This window comes from Falco peregrinus, chromosome 6 (genome assembly GCF_023634155.1).
Source record: "Falco peregrinus isolate bFalPer1 chromosome 6, bFalPer1.pri, whole genome shotgun sequence".
Lineage (NCBI taxonomy): Eukaryota > Metazoa > Chordata > Aves > Falconiformes > Falconidae > Falco > Falco peregrinus.
Window position 1 is genome coordinate 46,409,169 of NC_073726.1, and position 19,505 is coordinate 46,428,673.

At 35.7% G+C, this 19,505-nt stretch overlaps 1 protein-coding gene across 2 annotated transcripts in view; it reads right to left on the reverse strand.

The window, feature by feature from the left end:
* The window catches only part of SCYL2 (SCY1 like pseudokinase 2), a 41,258-nt gene that overhangs the window by 18,883 nt on the left and 2,870 nt on the right, over window positions 1–19,505 (reverse strand). Inside the window, exons 2-8 of one of the 2 annotated variants that reach the window (XM_055808770.1) lie at window positions 17,213–17,417; window positions 9,108–9,265; window positions 5,259–5,403; window positions 4,532–4,681; window positions 3,694–3,915; window positions 2,721–2,837; window positions 370–495 (exon numbers count right to left, since the gene is read on the reverse strand). In XM_055808770.1, the coding sequence (XP_055664745.1) occupies window positions 370–495; window positions 2,721–2,837; window positions 3,694–3,915; window positions 4,532–4,681; window positions 5,259–5,403; window positions 9,108–9,265; window positions 17,213–17,389 (1,095 nt within the window). In that variant the 5' untranslated portion in view covers window positions 17,390–17,417. The remainder of the gene's footprint in view (window positions 1–369; window positions 496–2,720; window positions 2,838–3,693; window positions 3,916–4,531; window positions 4,682–5,258; window positions 5,404–9,107; window positions 9,266–17,212; window positions 17,418–19,505) is intronic. The other variant, XM_055808771.1, reaches the window with a different exon arrangement.

The window sequence follows — 19,505 nt, forward strand, 5'->3', positions numbered from 1 at the left end:
GAAAAGGTGGCAAGATGACTTCAAAGAGCTATGATAGCACCTGGAAACAAAGGGAAAGCTTTTTCAAGTGGAGAGAAGACAACTCCCTTTCAAAGTGGGATGAACTACAAGAGGACATGCAAAGATGGTTCCTTACATGTACTGATAGCACAATTTGGCATTTTCTATTTAAAGAATTATTGATAGCTGAGGAGTATTTCCACACCAACTATTTTCTAATCTCCCCTTCTCTTCTACTATGTTCTAACAGTCTCATGGCAGTCTGTTATGGTACAATGCCACATAAAGTCCAGCATTCCAGGATTCACACTGTTAATAGATATTCACATATTTTTTAACTCACTATTTCAAGACATCATACAGACATACCTTAGGTAGCTTTGGCAGAACCTTTGGTAGCCCTTTAAAAAACTGTGATTTCTGAAGGTTATCCCTTTGAAATAATGAATCAAAATACTGAAGTGTCATTGCTCCTACATCATCGAAGAATGGTATCTAAAAATAAGATCAAAAGCTTGTGATCTGGAGGGAGACAACATTGAAACTGTTACAAAGACTCCAAGATATAATCATCTATTTACCTTTTCAGTGTACTACAGTAAACCTTTACAATAACTTGCCTGCAACTAACAATTAGAAAAGTACATTTTTACATACTAAGTAGTATAATATTCTCAAATAAAGGTTGATTATTAAGATGTAATTTTCCTAGCATTTTGAAGAAAATCATGCATGTTATGTGCATCTAAGTTAACTTTTTGTTTACCAAAAAAGGAATTAAAAGTAAAAACCTTGATTAAAACTTCTCCTATGAATAATTATGCTATTTAATATTACAACAAAGCATTACCTATTAGGCCATCCAGACCTAGCTACCCCCCTCTGGAAACTTATAATGTATCAACAAGCATTTATAAGCAATAAATGTGTAATTACATACATTTCCCTCCAATGTTCAGACATCCTGTCCACTATAGTTTCTCCCATGTTTATATTACTTCAGCAAAGAGGGCATAGGCCTTCTTAAGAATTTTATAACAATGTATATATATAGAGACCAGGCTTATAAAAATGGCACCAACAAAATACCAGGGGGTTTCATCTATAGCCATGGTATATCAAACTAATACTGATTGAACTGCTTCATCATTAATGAAAGATAAAAATGCGTGATGATAACAAGAGTGTTTATATAAAAATCCATCGCCATATATTCTGCTTTCAGTTAGCAGATGAACAAAAAAGACAGAAGAGTGTCTATCCCAGACCTACACAGACTGGAAAGAAAAGTTCTGCATTCAAAAACTTGCCTGGGTAAGATTCCTCCTTCCTGCTAGGGAGGGATATATTATACCTCATGGGCTTGCAACAGTTAAAAGACCAAGCATGGTCTCTCAAGACTATTTAGACACTAGGTTTTGGTTGAAAAATTTGTGCAAAAGAAAATATATAAAAGAATAAAAAAAAAATAAAAGAAAAATATAACAACCTTTAAAGAAGCTCTGCTGTAAGGCAGAAAAAGAAGCCAGTAAGAGTACGGCAATAAATAAAAAAAGAATCAGAAAAGACTGGAGCAGGGCAAGATAGAAGAGAATAATCTATCAGCAAAGAATTCAAGCTAGATTGCACTGCAGACTTAAATCCTGTCTTCTAGATCATACACCAAAATGTATGTGATCATGGAATCCTACACAGGTTAACAAAAACTAGTTAAAGCTAGCAAAGTAAACTTGCCCATGACAAGCTCAATTTTAGCTCACATCATGCTGGCCATAACTGCTTTTAGAACTGAAGCTCTAATATTCCTGCCCTACAATTCAGTCTGCAGTACAGATGTGGTAAAAAAAGACTTAACATCTTTATAAAACCATACTGCTTAATACAACCATTTACAGATGTGTTTGTTGGTCCTTCAGACAAGTGAGTTGATACCCAAGTAGTATTTGCCAATTTCCTCACTTCCCATGTTTCAGCATATATGTTGGCAGAACCACCACCTGTTCCCCCTCCCTTCTTCACTCGCTATTTTCCTCCAACTGTCAAGATTATTAAGATTTCTCTCTCTGCATACAACATTTTTATATGACAGGAAAAGAAGAAAATTGTTTAGCTAAGCAAATCTGTAAGCAGGAACCTGAAAGGTTATCATACATGAGAAAATAGGGTATAAGACAAAGGAAGAATCATGTTTTTAAGTTCTACTTTCAGATAGGAAAGCTGAGGAAGAGTCTGTCGAATTAAAACTTAAATTATCCTACTTGCAATTAATTTTTGCTTTACTACGGCAAGTAAGCTCTGAATATATTTTAAGCTATTCTTCTGCATATTTAAGAATACACCAAAAATCATAAGCCAACAGTTAATCCTTACGCTTATTGCCCTTTAAAATTTTATGGCTTTAAAATCCTTCCAATACAGTTTTAAAGACTGAATTGTATAAAAACATAGCACAGAAAATACTTCCAGCTGTATTGGAAAGCAACAAAACAGTGTGGCATTGAAACATTCTAAATTCTGTCTCAGCACCCTTTTCTTCCATATTAATAAAGGTCAGCATAAGGACAACTTTTGGCATCAGCTAACATCATTATTTCCAAAACAGATAAAAAGTATTTAACATTTCAACTAAAGGAAAACACTTTAAAATAGCTCTACTATTTCTACAAGTCCAACACTATTTTCCCTCTTTCCTATGACTGCTGTATTTTCCATGAACTGACCTTAGTCATTTGATCTGCGTCTGGTCTGACTGCTGGAGCTACATTTAGGAGTAGCTTTACATGTTCACGCACCTCTTCTGGTATATTCTGAAGAGTACTGGAGCTTAAACGGCTCAGCTGCATAAGTAATTTAAGCACACGCACCATGAAGTCAGAAAATCCTGCATTTAACTATTTTCAATATACAACAGGACTATGTCCTCTTGATGGTCTCTCTACCCACACCTTTGATATCCCTCCCCTCTCCCCTTTCATAACCCAATTGCTTCTGAACCCTCATAATCTTCTTTCTGTCTCCCAACAGCCTACCCACTTCAGGTCACACTCCCCTATTTCCAACTTCTTGTTGGGTTCAGTTTATCAGAGAACACACCCCCAGTATTTTAAGCCAGGTACATGTTATCATCTGAGATACTGTCTCTACACATTAAAACACAGTACACACTGTTAAGCAATGGGCACCCAAAGAAGTTACGAGAAAGGAAACTTGCATATGAACATACTTTATGGCAGCTGATCCAAGTAACTGTGTTCTGGTAATATTCATAGTCCACAAAGAATGTGAAATAGCTGATAGTTAAGTGGATACCAATTGCAATGTTAAATGATCAAATCACTCTAAACTCAGCCACCTTCAGCATCATAGGTCACTCACTGCCTTGCGTTTAATGCTGTTCACCCAACAGGTAAAGAAAGTACTTACTCCACAAAACCAGCATTCAACAGGTTTACAGAGAAATCAAGCGAAAAATTAAATTTGTAGTTTATAAAGATAGCACATGTAACCTTCTCTACACATATTTTTATTTTCCATATTTTGCTAAGATTCTTTTTTCTTATAAAGATAGCATGCAAGGTATCAGATTGTTTATGTTGGAGCACTGGTATTGTGTTCTAAATATTTAAACCTATTTTAAAACTAACTTTTCAAATATGAAAATCAATGAATAATAGCCACAAATAGAATAAATACCTGATCCAGCTGTCTACTAAAGCTTTTATAAATATCCTGCTTGTTGACCTCAAAAATTGGTTTCCCTTTATTAAACACTGCATACATAACAGCTCCTAGAGAGTACATATCACTGGCTGTCTCACAGCTCACGGAGAGAATATATTCTGGTGCCAGATATTCAGGATTTGGAAGACACAAGGATGGCAAGTTTGGATCCCATTCCTTACAAGGGAACCTTGGCTACAAGAGAAGTAAAAGGAAGTACATTTACTAGGGATTTTTAGAGAACATTTTAAAAAAGAAACTCAAGCCGCAAAAAATAATAAATCACTCAAAATCCATTTTGAATGAAACAGAAATGGAGTAATACAAAACTGCTAAGATTCTGTGTCCATATCTTAAGAGCGATTAGCTGATGCAGTTAAGTCTGAATATTAGAGCTGGGAAGTGTAATGTAAAATCAATGCACACTGTTAAGAGCAAACATGAGCTCTGATGGGAATTCATTTTAGGAGGCAGCAACCAGGCACTGAGTGGATGCAAAAGACTAAATTAGGTAGCCCACATGCAGGTGAGCAGAAGTGGCACAGGCTTCAGACTCTGTCTGAAACCATCATTAGTCTATTTGGACTCCACTGAGCCAACTCAGGCGCCTTTTTTCTGTGATGACCAAAGGCAGCACTTCAATCCAGACCTGTGCCAATTTATTAACACGTGCCAAAATGTTCAGACTTCCTGCCAACAAAATATAGAGGTGAATATTAAGTAAATTATTCTGTACTGAAATGCAAGGTCATGAAACTGGTTTCATACAAAGATCTGATTTTGAAATTTAATGATTATGAAGATCTATTACCTCCTGTTCAGATGGATTTGTTGACTGGATACAAAAATCAAAGCCCATAATTTTCCAAGCTCCACTCTTATTCAGAATTATATTTTCAGGAGTAATATTTCCATGGACCATTTTCACACTGCTATGCAAAAATGACAAGCCTTCAGAAACCTGGTAATAAAAAAATCATTTCAGGTTAAATATTACCCCAAGTATCCTATAATACATTTACAAAAATTCTGTTCTTGTTATCATGGTTAAACTGGTAAGTTAACTAAGAAATAATTCTTCACCACTATTTTAGGCTATGTCTTAAAAATTATGTATGAATTAAATTCAACACAGATGGGTAATCAGCAGATGAGATTACTAATGTCAATTAACTATCACAGCATAAGAATAATAACGCTTTTCAAAGTTGACCAACGTATTCACCAAATAAAACCTGGGAGCTACTGCTCCTTCACAGAAGATAAAAAAAAGATTCACATATGGGAGAGACAGCTGTAGCATAGATATTTATATGGAAAATAAAAATTCATTTGATTTCATTTTATCCACATCAGAATATGCAAAAAGAGCCTCCAGGGTTCATCCTCTCTTATACAGTGATCAGGGCACTATCAACTCTCACTTCCAATTATCTGATTTACTATACACAGACAAAACTTTAGCAGTTTACAAACTTTATAAAACAATCATTAATACTAAAAGCACAAGAAAATTATACGGACAACCTATGTCATACCTGAAGCAAACCATATTTGGTCTCCACATCATAAAGTTTGTATTCTTTAATGTCAGATGGTAAAGGAGAAGGTAGGTTGTCCCAGCTGCCAAGAACATTAGCTAAACTTGCACAGACTGGTTCTGTACAAAATGCCAAGCAATCCCTGTACAGGAAATACATAATAACATTTCTTGTAAATAAATGTAATAAAACTCTTGACTGCAAATAAAGAACTACACAAACATAGTATTACACATTACCAGAGCACCAAGCTACCTAAAACCATGTTATATTTCAAGTTTGGAATTCTTAAAAGTAATACTATACTGAAGAGAAATACATGAATATCTGAAGTACTCAAAAAAATATTAGAAGTTATTTTATTTTCTAACATTCACATACATCACTAATGATGCACACAATGCTTCATAAAAAGTTTTAACAAAACAATGTTTTTCTTGCCCTGATCCAGGAATATCAAAGAAATAGTTCTTACTATTATCAAAACTTGTAAAAACAGGCTTTTAGCTGTGCCTAACTGACATGTCCCTGAGTGAAGCAATACTTAATGTGGTCAGATAACCATCTGATACAACATTAATAAAACATAAGGTAGCACCTGAATATTCTTTTACTTTGCAAATAAATAGAAAATAATAGCTGCAAACACAAAAACAGTTGTATGAACTGCAGTTTGCATGCTAAGTGACTGTTTTCTACATTATTTTATCTATTATTTATTTATCTTCATGAAAAACTACAAGTCTTTTTTAAGCATTTTTGTGTCAACAGTGATTGAAAAGCACAGATGAAGCAAACTTTCACCCATAAAGTGGACTGATTTTGAAACACGGTGTTACAATCTCCGATTTCAAAGTCCTGAAAACAATGTACTGTTATACATTATCCACATTATTTATTTGTCATTTTTCACATTCTTCATACTGGTTTGCACAGCGATGGAAGCTCTGAACAGGCATTGCACCTTACTTCTTACTTGTTTTAAAGTTTTCTTGAAGAAAGCATTATATGGATGGTAGGATACACTCCTGGTTTAAGGATGAGTAATTCATGAGAACACTAAATACTGCATCAGTATGAACAAAGAAAAGTGAGACTGAGTAACAGTAATAAAGATATATTTTTGAATATAAAGTTATAGGCAAGACGACAGAAGCCTAACTTCTTGTTCATTCCACAAAAATATCACAGAAGACATGATCCCTCAGCATGAATCTACCACACAGTAATTATGTATCTCAATAATTAACAAGCTTGCTCTTTGAAGTAAAGTAAGGCTGATGAAACATGAAAACCTCTTATTACTCATACAGATTTTAATTTTATTTTATTTTCATCTACGGTCTTTCTGAAGGAAAAACAACTGAAAATTAAAATATATTGAATCGTGTCAGCCAACCTGACAGAAATTCTTTGCTTGGTTTCCTCCCTAGCATTCTGTTAACACCATCCCTTTCATGTCTCTATTAACACAACTAGGACTATAAAACTTGTTTGTGTAGTAATTACAAGGAAGAATCAGAGCACAGAAAGACAAAGCCCTTAGCTTATACATTTAGTTAAGGTTAAGGCACAGATAACAGAAAATACCTAGGGAACAGTTAGTCCGTCATTTTCATAACATAAACACTCTGATTGCTGTTGTTTTGAGGGAATAAAAAGATGGCTGTTTATTTTTTACTTTAGGAGCTAATTAAACAAAAGGACCCAAACCAGAGTAACAGAAGGATGGGCCAAATCTAATTAAAGCAACTGAATACTGCAGAAGCTTATGTCTGCCATACAGTGCTGCTTCTTTAACAGTTCCCTGAATAATATCAAAATGAAATGCAGTGTAAGATAATAAAAAGAAAACAAGTTAAAAATAAAAGTGATGGCCAAAAATGTATATGCTTCAGGAAAAACAGCAACAGATGGAATGTCTGGCAAATTAAGTATCTGAGACTCTTCACACTACTACTGTTTTTAATGGGTAGTAATGACATCATGAGTGAACTTATAATTTGGCTTTTTTATCCTTTTCTCCAGTAACAAGTTAAATATAGAATAATATAGCTCATCTGTGCTGTTACTGGAATTCAAGACCAGTTATAAGTAAATTTATATTAAATATTTTGTATAAATAATTATTCATTATATAAATGCATGTAAAAATGTATATATATTTACACTAAATTATGGTGAGTACCAATAAGTTGGAGTAGAAATATTCTAATAGTGGAAAAGCTACACACTAGTTTCAGAAAGTTATGTCCTTTCTTTCTATATCTACTTCAGCTCTGCAGGTACACCAAGTGTCCCTTTGCCCCACAAAAAAGGAATAAAGGGTGAACTTAAGCAGTTCGAAACAACTGTATGTTACTTTGGAGACACAAAAAAAGACCAGGTACAGTCTAGCCAGAAGGAACACATGACAGATTTCTTCAAGAATAAGCACTCTGAAAAAAATGTGCAATTCTAAAGAAATCTTACAGCATGCTTGCACAAGGTTACACACACAAATATTCTAAGCAAATTTTTCATTTATGAACCCCCTCCAAAAACTGTTACATCAGTTTCTGGCACAGCAAGCAACTAGACAGGTTTTGTGCTGCCGGTGTTTCTACTAGGCATAGGGTACTACTACACCGTTAATTTTACTCAAAAGGCTTAAATTCTTCACAAGAACAGCATTAAAGCTTTCTTAACACTTCCAGGTATGAATCATAGCCTCTTCTTCTGAAGTGCAGAGTTCAGGGAAAAAATAATTACAGATACAGCTGCCGAGTCAATCGAAATCGTGTGACAATTTTTGGAAGAAGCCTGGAGAATACTCTTGGGATTCACTTGCATACACTATGACCAAGACGACCCTAGGCCATTTACCACGTAATAGTTTATTTACTGTTGTATAGTACTGAGAGCTGTCTTTAATTTACCTGATTAATCTTCCTTAGGCTTTTGTAAGGGGCATACTGAACCATACGGCCATGACAGCTTTGAACCCTTGCTAATGCGAAATGTGTTTAGTAGTGGAGGAAAGATATCTATGAATAGACAAGAAATCTTCCCCAAGGTAGGCATCACAAAGATGAAGAAGCATTCCTATAGTATAATCAGCTCCTAGAAGCCAGCACATTCGAAAAAATGCAGGTTAACAGACACAATCAAAAACGTAGAAGTTTGGAAAGAAACATAACGTGTATTGCTATTAGGCTACCATTTAGAAAAACTACTTTGGAAAAAAACTTTTGAAATGTCATCATCTTCCTCAGCAGGCTCAGTATCAGCTTTATATTGTAACATGAAAACGTTTTATTTGTAAGATTTTAGTGTGTTGTTATCATTACAGTTGAACAATGGATCTCTAAGACTAACCCATTACTGTGCCTAGTGACCACTTTACATAAACAAGCACTACAAAAACACACATTCTGTCTCCTTTGACTGGCATGTGAGGACCTTTTAAGCACGTATGTGGCCACAACACATACAATTTACCAAAAATCTCCAATCTCACATGCACTAAGTACATAGATCTCATAAATGGAATAAATGTATAAACAAAATTTTGGAAGAAAACCATACCACATTTTCATGTTGTAAGGGTCATGTGTAGCCTTATAGTTACAACTGGACTAAGATCGTGCAAGAGATTATTAATTAGATCAACTATATTCACACCAAAAATGCATCCTATGGCTTGGGGGGGAAAAAAGTCTGAGAGTTGATGAATACCATTCTCACATGAGTAAATACAGTAAACTTGCATCTCATCAGATGTATGTGTTGAATGTTCCAGATATTTTAGGTCCAATAACAAAACAATGATTAAGAAAGTCTGTTCTCAACTTTACTACAGTTTACCTGGATTCTTCCAATGGATGTTGAACAGTAAGTAGACGAGGGTGTCGAAGCCTGGTTAGCTGTTGAACACCTCGTTTTAAAGAATCTATTATCTGATCCTTTTCAAATTTTTGATACTTGTCTATTAGTTTCTTATCAAAGACAAAAACAGCCACTTCCTAGAAATAAACAACAAAATTAACTCAGTATGTAACACAGCCAAAAAAAAAAGCCTATACACAATTACATAAAAACACACACACATTTTTTTGAATCAACAGTACAATCCCACCAATGCAATAAGTCGTTCAATGTATACATCAATACACGTTGTCCTTATTTTGTCCCAGTCATAATCACACAGGTTACTGTATATAACCTCTGGAATATCTATTTTAAGAGTTAAGGTACTACTGCTCCTTCTCTTACAAACAGTAATATGTAAACTACAACCCATATCTACACAGTGACACAGCAGCAGATCCACAGGACAGAAATCAGCTTGATTTTAAGTAGATGAAAGCATTTACATCAACTATGAACAACTAAAATATTCTGAGCATATCTGCATTCATTTGGCATTAAATATATCAAATGGTGCCTTAATAAATGAGACCCTGTCTCAGTATCCTGTGTCTCAGTGTCCTGCTCCAAATCAGTATGATCTATATTAAACTAGACATTCATGGAAGATTAAATTTAGAGTCACAGCACTCAATTAATCTGATCAGACCATTCACATGACACAATATTAAGAATTTTTTAATGCTTAAAGATGTGTAAAGAGAAGTCCCAGAAATACAGTAGATGTTAAAAACAGAGAAAATAGTTTTTCCAACCAATCTCTGCAAATGGAGTGGGACAAAATTAAGAAATTTATACAAAACTATGAAATTACAGAGATGGACGTGAAATAAAAAATTAGATTATTTCACCATCTTGGAAGTCATAAGATAAATAAATCAATCAAAGAAAAAGGAATTAAAATTTTACCGTGAAAGAGAGACTTCCTTATACTCCTGCAGCAGTATCATGAATAATAATAAAGGCTAGAAACCAGTAGAAAATTACATGAAAATTCAGTTTTTAGTCCCAAGAGGAAGTCTATGCTCTTGTACTGTGCATTTTATAACCATTATTCTAATTGAAATCTCACAAGAACAGTTACATTATTGATTTTTTTTAGAAAAAAAAGACTTCTAGAAATAGACTATATAAAAAATAAATTCAGTCTAACAGCAAAAAAACTGAGGTTTATTTTTTGGCGGATTCCTGTTTCACTAAGCCATCAGCAGCTGAACATCTATAACTCAATTAACTATGCTTTTCCTGCTCCTATCCATACCAGCTCCCTGCTCCAGCTCTTAGGTGTCATGGATCAAACATTAACATTGACACAAGGCAGGGAGGAACCAATGACAGGGGATGGAAGATATATACTATACCCACTATTTAAAAAAATCCAGTACAAAGTGTGAATGTATTGAGCAGTACATGATCAATAACAAAATTTCAAGCTAATACAGCACTTCTGAAAGCACTCTGTTCAATGACAAGTCAAAAGAATCAGAAAGTGAATGCTTAAATCAGATAGCATGGGACATCAGCAATGGTTTGATTTCACAATGCTTATAAATAAGTTCTGTTGGTGCTTGCTACAATCCTGCATTGTTTGTTTGAAGTTTGACAGAACTTTTACATATCCAAAATTAGCTCACACATAGACTTAGTTATTGTGAAGTGCCAAGAATCAAAATAATTTGAGCTGTGTGACAACTTGCTTTCAATACCTACATTTTCATGTAATATGTCTGATACAAGAAGAAAGCAAACAGCCACCTCTGCTCATGCACACTAAAATGTTAAATATGTTCTGATATTAATAATTCAAAATACAGCATTCTGAAATTCAATTTCATTGAACCAAAAATCAACATTGATTTTTATATGCGGAATTCTATATCAACAATATAATATCTTAACCCTCATAAGTCATCAGATACTGTGGTACAAATGGAGAGCCGAGTCATTGGCCATAGAACACACTCTCCATGCACAAAAAGTATTGAAACTATATAGTACACTTGAAAACATTTAAAAGCATGCAAGGTTTTATGCTGTGTGAACCAAATAACCCTCAAATTTTTGCTATGAACACATTATTTCTATTTTTCCTTTTCTGTTTTACAAGAACTGATACTCAACCCCCAAAAGGAGGGCTACTGACTGTAGCTGATAGTTTCCATGAAAGTAATTACAGGAAATAGAATCCCTTACTGAGATGAAAGCCTGCAAAGGCTTACATAGTAACTACTTCTTTCCACAGAAAGCTCTGAGAGCCTCCACTTTGTTTTTTTCACTTCACAGGTTTGAAGAGTAGCTTCCTCCTGCAGATCACTACTTGTTATTTAATTATGCAGTTGTGTCATAATTCTGACTTTGTGATATAAAAATAATTTTGACATAAAAAGACTAAAATATTTTTATTTTATATATTTTATATAATATAGAAATATATTTTTTAAAAATACACAGAAAGTGAAAAAGCAGAGACAAAACAACCCTTATCTTTAACGACACAAATTTTCATTCATTATGTGATAGCAAGTATACACACCTTGCTCAACATGCTCTTGTGTCAACACAGTATACTGGTAATACTTGCATTTGGAAATACGGACAAGTATGTAGGAGACTAGACCGACCACCTGAGATCTAAGTGTAAATCGCAGTTCTGTCAACAAACATGAGGTAGCCCACACCTGTCTCACCTCCCATACGTTTAGGCCAAGCATTAACTTCAAAGTGGTGTTAGGTAAAGCTCAGTGATAACAATCAGACAGCTCTATGTTGTGTACCATGCAAGTATCTGCCAGGATGAAGACTTTCAAGAAAATGTCAGTTGTTACTGCCAGCAATTCAGAATTTTTAACATGAATTGCTGAAAAGATCAGTGCTTAAGTTCTGCAATGCCTTTGCCAAGGAATTAAACACCACCTGTGCAAACAAGAGTAAGCATTGTTTACAACATGTAAGACACAGGACATGGTTTAACTGGACTATAATCATATTAACTCATCTAGAACACAACAGAAAAGTGTGTATCAGTTCTCTTTGACTGTGCCTGTGTATTTCAGGGGAATCCTGCTGACCATTAGCCAAAGTCCTGGTATTCACTGATACACCCCTTCATAAAGGTTCTTCTATCCTTACATTGTTAATCACTAAATGTCCCAATTTTCTTTTCCCAGCTTCTTTGAGCAGTTTTCCTTTGTATTGGGTCTGGCTGAGATGGAGTTACTTTCTTCATAGCAGCCCATATGGTGCTGTGTTTCAGACTTGTGGCTAAAACAATGTTGACAACACACCAGTGTTTGGGCAATTGCTGAATAGTCCTTGCACAGGGTCAAGGTTTTCTTTTTTCCCCCACTCTACCCACACACTGTGAGTGGGCCATGGGTAGGCAGGAGACTGGGATGGGGAACAGCCAGGACAGCCAGCCCAAACTGGCCAAAAGGCCATTCCAAATCACATAACGTCATGCACAGTGATAAAAACTAGGGTAGCGGAAGAAGGCAGCTTCCAATGTGGCTGCTGTTTGGAGACTAGCTCGAATATTGGTCTGCCTGTGAGATGTAGCGAGCAATTTGCTTTGCTTAGCTTGTTTTCCCCGCCTGATTCTTTCACCTATTAAACTGTCTGGACCTTGACCTATGAGTTTTCTTGCTTTTCTTCTTCCTATTTTCTGTCCCCGTCCTGCTCCAGGTGGGGAAGTAGTTGTGTGGGTGCTTGGTTACTTGTCAGGTCAACCCACCGCATCTTCCACATCCATTTGCAATCCTGCAATCCTTACGAAACACGCACCAGTTTGAAACACGCACTGACAGTTTAAAATATGTCCTTATTTACCCACATAAACACTTTATAAAACAAAGAGAATGCAAAAATTCTGCCCCTGCCTTAGCCAATGCAATTGCTAGAAAAACTAAACAAAAATAACGGAAAGAGGAAAGAAGAGAGAAATAATTCTCCCTAACCAGAAAAAGGCAACCAAGCAACTAATGCATGTGATGCTTTCTGTCCTGCTCCCAAGAGGAAGAAGGCAAGACCTCAGAAAAACACTGTTGTCGAAAAAGATGCACACAAAACTACAAAACATTTCTAAATTAAAGACTCTAAAAGCTGTGGAAATAATGATAATGGAATAGCAATACCTCTTCCTATTCATCTCATTGCGTACTGAGAAAGCACGTTAACAACACCTGTAGAATGTTCAAGCACTATAATGATGAATGCTACAGAAACTGAAATCCTTCTGTTTTCAACAACATTTTGAACAATGTGGAGTAATAATGCCAGAGACTAAGCACAGAACAACAAGGAAGAAAAAAATCTACACAAAACATTTAATAACTACAGCTCCCCATCCATCCTGTGGACTGAATAATGTAGCGCTCTCGTGGAAAAAAATTAAATGTGATCACGTTAAAGACTAAGTCATGAATCTAAAAGCAAAGGAAATTTTAAGGTAGCAGTCAGAGTGCTTGATTTTAGAACATTTATGTTTGTTTTCCCTCTCATTTTTGTTCTCTATTTTAACCATATGCATGCATGCATTTTTTAATGAATAATCAAACGTAGCTCAATATGTAAATACATGATGTTTTAGCAAAGCCTCCCACTGTGCAAAGCAAAAGAGTCTCTGATCTAAAATACTGGAAAGCATTCCAGGATTACTCTGGGTTTTGCCAGAAAAAGATTTTCCTCCAGCTTTTGGGGGGCTTATTTTTAGAAGCTTGCCAATGTTTTTTTACAATTCTGTTCTCCCATTCGTTTCATTCAGTCGTAAGGCATACAATACAACTACTTCAGTTTTAAAATGAAATAGCCTTTAAAGTTTGAATAGTAGAAAGCTTTCATTTCAAAGCTACTATATGCACAGCCAAAACAGCAGAAAGCTTACTTACCTACAATTAATATATTTAAGTATTACCACAATAAAAGTTAAACACAACGACAGTAGTCTTTCAGTGTAAACCATTATCTCCTTAATTCTGTTGGTGTTATGACTGAGCTGGCAACAAGAACATTAAGTGACGTTAACCTATTTCTTTATTTATGATTGCACTTTCTAAGCAGAAGAAAGGACAAGTGCCATATTGTACCGGAAAAAAATGTAAGTGCATACAGACAAAGTTAAATCCATAAGCAGAAACATATACTGTAAAATTACCACGTTACTTCATGTATACACATATTGCCAAAAAGACTCATAAATCTTTCAAACAAACAGCAGCAAATCAGCTATCAAATATTATCAGACAAACATATGTACACAGGTAAGTAATTGCCCCATATTCTGTCAGATTGTTATTCAGTCACCCACAAAGTAAGCAAGAAAAGACAAGACATATTAAAAAAAGTAACCATTCAGAAATCCAAGAAAACCAGCAAGGCAGGAACCAGGTGGAACTCTGAAAAGCGGAATAGAATCATACATTTCTACTCTCACCATATATGGAATATTTGTAACTGTCCACTGACTTAAAATAGGAAGCGAATCAACCCATATTTGAAAACTTAACTTCAGCTGACCAGCTTCTGTAAGACTACTGACTTCCATTTATCCTGAGAACAAATATTTCTGATCAGCTCTACTGCTATAATGCTAAAATTCAAAATTTAGCTATTTTATCTGGCTACAATAACTTAAAATTATTACTTGTGTTAATGTAAAGTGACAACAACATGGGCAAATAGGCCCTTAGATCCTGCTTGTCTGATTACAATACACATTTACTGTAAAAAAACTGTTTGTAGCTTCTAACTAGATACATACACTTCCAATACAGCAAATGTGTATCACTTCACAAAAATGACTGCTACCAGTTGGAAAATGACAGTCAACCACTTCCATATTGCCCAGCCAATATTCAAAAGGTACATGCAAAAGAAGTAAGAAATATTGTTAAAAAACAGATATATTGCAGTAAAACACAACATAAAACTGTATTGCTGTGTAGTTTTATTCCGCAATGGCAAACTGAATGTTGACCTGGTGTTACCTCACTGGTAGTATTAATAATGAATGGTAATTGCATGTCAAATCACGAGCCATCTGAAATTGCCTGCAGTACAAGCGCTGCTCTATTTTTAATAACTAATGATGGCATACAAATGTACACGTTAGCCAGTGTTTACAGATATACTCCAGGACCACATGTGGTTAACACCTAACTAAACGGCAAAATCAGTGGCCATTCAAAGCTTGAAAAACATGATTGACAGGAACCAAGTTACATACACTCTGTCAATTAGGCAGTAAAAGAAACCACTACAACTCTCCAGACCTTAAAGCTGCACCTGCTACAGGTCAAATTCTTACTGGGCACAAAGATTGTATAAAACCTATCACAACTACCATACCTGCAATGCTATCACTTCTTTGTATAGTTAAATAAGATTTTTAACAAAATCCCAACTGGTACATTGGCTAAATTCAGAAAATACTACAGAGTTCTGCAACAGCTAGACAAATGCTTGAGAACATGAAAAAATACCTGCTTAACATTATTCAAATTCTGCTACAATCAGATCACACATTCTCCACAGATTATTTCATAGAATCTTAGAATGGTTCAGGTGGGAAGGGGCTTTAAAGATCATCTAGTTCCAACTCCCCTACCATAGCCAGAGACACCTTCCATTAGACCAGGTTGCTGAAAGCCCCGTTTCACCTGGCCTCTGAACACTTAGAGATGCGGCATCCACAGCTTCTCTGGGCAACCTGTTCCAATGCCTCACCACCATCACAGTAAAAAATTTCTTCCATCTATCTAATTTAAATCTACCCTCTTCCAGCTTAAAGTCATCACTCCTTGTCCTATGACTACATGCCTTGTAAAAAGTCCCTTTCCAGCCTTCTTGTAGGCCCCCTCTAGGTACTGGCAGGCTGCTATAAAGCTTCCCCAGATCCTTCTCTGTTCAGGCTGAACAATCCCAACTCTCTCAGCCTTTCCTAATAGGAGAGGAGCTCCAACTCTCTGATCATCTTTGTGGCCCTACTCTGGACCCACTCCAACAGGTCAACATCCTTCTTATGCCGCAGGCCCCAGAGCTAAACACAGTACTCCAGGTGAGGAGACAGTTCTGCATAGTATATTTCTTCTCTATTTGCTACAGTTTATTTTCCCACCATCTAACAGATTTGGTGTATGTTTTTCGAAGTTATTCCTTTCTGTCCATTTCTTTTTGGTTCATCTGTAGCAAGCTGATTCATTGTCTAAGTGACTCTACATCAAGTTTAACTGAAGGCTTTAAGTTATTAACACTTCTACTCATTGCAAGTTCTATTTACTCATTGAAAACTCTATTTCCTCTCCAAGTCTGAAAAGAGACTTTTCACATTTCTCCAGTACAACGAAATAATTTTGTATAATAACAGTTCTTAAGCTCTGTTTCTGGCAAACCTTCTTCCAAAGTCACAATCCCACTATCATATACACATGTGGCTTCAAGTGAGTCAGAAGTTTATATACTAGTGCTCTAAATTCTAATACTTCAAGGAAACTAAAAGGGAATAATACTGATCTGAAAGCAGTACAGGGAAGGCACGACTCACTTCCTCTACAACCTCCTCTATCTCATGACTTAACGTTTCTGACTCTTCAATTTCTGTATGGCAGCTGAGCAAAAAAAGAGTCCCTTTTGCTGAGAACAAGTGATGGCATACTTCATGATTACTTTAAACTGTAAGCCAACAGTTCTGCCAAAAAAAGCTGCAAGGTAAAACACATTCAGGAACTGATCCATATTAAAACAAACTTCTTCCTTCTTGTCAGATCACCTCTAACTCAGATTAATTCTTGATCTTGGTCTCAAACTGTATGCTCTGAATGCAGAACCACTTCCTTCTCCAGCAGTGAAGGTTTAAAGCAATTATCACCTATGTAGCTGAGAACATTATACTTAAATAATGTTGAGTTCTTCGTTTCATTTCACTTATAGTACTAGCTTTAGCGTTAGTCTGTCCAGTTGGATTTTGTTTTTAAATGCCACTTACCAATTGCTACCTATCAGTCTGTTATCTAATGCTTATAAACTTAGGTCTTTACTTGACAACCCACCTGTTTTGTTGATTTCTTAGTTCCATTGAATATCTTCCAAGCAAGACCATTACCACCACTGGCAATATGTCGGCCAACATCAAATTCCCTGGTAACAGGATTTCCCATGACTGCACTGGTGACATCAGCCGTTACCTTTGTAACGGTACTCTTCAATTTATTCAGCATGGACTCCATTGTCTCAACTGTGCACCAATGTATTATCCTACAAAGACAAGAAAAAAATGCTTCACAGACCTCTCACAATTTCTGTTAACATGAGACACATGTTGAAAGCTATAACATCCAACCAAAGATCCAACAGGATACAGGAGTAGCCCACAAAAAGAATACTGAAATTTAACTTCCAGGGCTTTGCAGTTATACATATTCACATGCATACACATATCACATGCCATTGCTTCTGCTCCTCAGAAACTTGATCACTGTTCATTAGATCTAATAAAGCAATTAAGGACTGAGAAATTCAATCATTTCTTGAAAATAGGTAATTGAATATAGCAGAGAATCTATAAACTGCTCCCATGAAGTTAAAGGTTCACACCCTGTATATCCGTATCAGGCAATAAAGAGAACTAAATCCGAAGGAACCCTGAATTCTATTACTCATGAACTACAGGTTTTCTGAAGGGAAAGATTGCTTAAGATCCCAGACTAACAAAAGAATAGATGTGTATTATACAGAAGACGAGTCAAAAACACATTCTTTCCTACACTGTGCTTGACAAACTATAAGCTCAAAATTCAGTATTTTACCCATCAGATTGCTGACATTACTATTTGTATGACCTAAGTATTAATGACTCTAAGTATTAATAAGTTGCTGCAGGGGAAGGAAAAAAGAAACCATCTTCTCATGCTTTATTTTAACAAAATTGCACAAGGAAGATTTTTAAATCACCTTGCCAATTTAAGAGCTAAAAGACTGTGGCAGCTTACAATTTAGTTCCTCCTCCCCTGTAGTGTGTACTTCCACAGATTCCTGAGTTGTCATAATCAGTTCCAAAAAATCTGACTTGCCTATTCTGCCAGACAGAAGTTCTGAAGCCTATGTCCCATTTATGCAATTGTCTCTGATAATGGATACACAAGAAAGAATGAAGACAGGAAACAAACAGCAAATAAAAGAGACAGACGTTAATCTTCCTTATTGGTGTGAGAAAAGATGAAGAGAGAATGCACAAAGAAATGATTTCCTGAAATCAGTATTATGTGGAAGATTCAAAAGCAACACTTAAGGATATTTCTTCCTTCTGTCTTTCAAATAAGGTGTGAAGAGTACTATTCCTTCAACCTATAGCAAAATAAACTTAACATAGCACATCAGCAAATGTACTCAAATCTGCAGAAATACCGTTTGCAATTATGGTCTTATTTGTCATATACTCCATTTATTGGCATATAATTTGTGTAAAACTATTTCTTCGAGAACTAGAGAATATCATTCCCATTCAAATGGAAAGACAAGAACCTGCTGTGATGAAGATGTTTGGCAAGTCCCAGTAACAAGGAAAAAAGAAGCAAAAGACATTAACAAATAATCTAAGCACTGGAAAAAATAAGCCCTTCTGATTGGATGTGAGGTGCTTGCTTGTACACATTAAAGCTCTTCCCACTGTATTATATACATTGGCATATGTTCTTGTCTACATAGATTATCTGGCATCTGACAATATATGCATTTATGCCACAGCTTTTTCCAGATTCAAGACACAGATGGAGTCTGTTTCCTCTTCACAGCTACTTAATCTCACAAAACCTGTAGAAACTTATTTTTGACACCTGTATACCTCAATTAAACCTGACTGATATCAACCACACTCAAGTTATTTGGACATGCCCATGTTCTCCCCCTGGTACTATAGATCTGCTTCCACTAGGAATCAGGACAAATAATGTGATTAACATTAAATTAGAAAGATAGGCTTATTTTCTAGAAGAGGTAATAAACATACTAAAAAAAGTCTAAAGAAGTTGTGGGAGTTACCCAACACTTCTTTCCAGTGTAGATGTGTGTAACTCTATTAACTTAGTCCTAAGCAAATGCTAGCACAGTGTTGGAAGCAACAGAGCTATGCCGCTCTACCTTGATTACTGTGGCAGCTACATCCCACCTTCAGTATTCTTCCACACTGAAATGTAGAACTGCACTAATGCTGTGGCTCCGTAGCTGTTTCTCCAGTTTCCATGTCAGCTGAGTGACACAACTTTGTGCTACTAAATGAAGAACCAGACTAGGAGTTTTAAGAAAATATATTATAAAAAAGAAAGGTATCTGGCTGCACAGATCTCG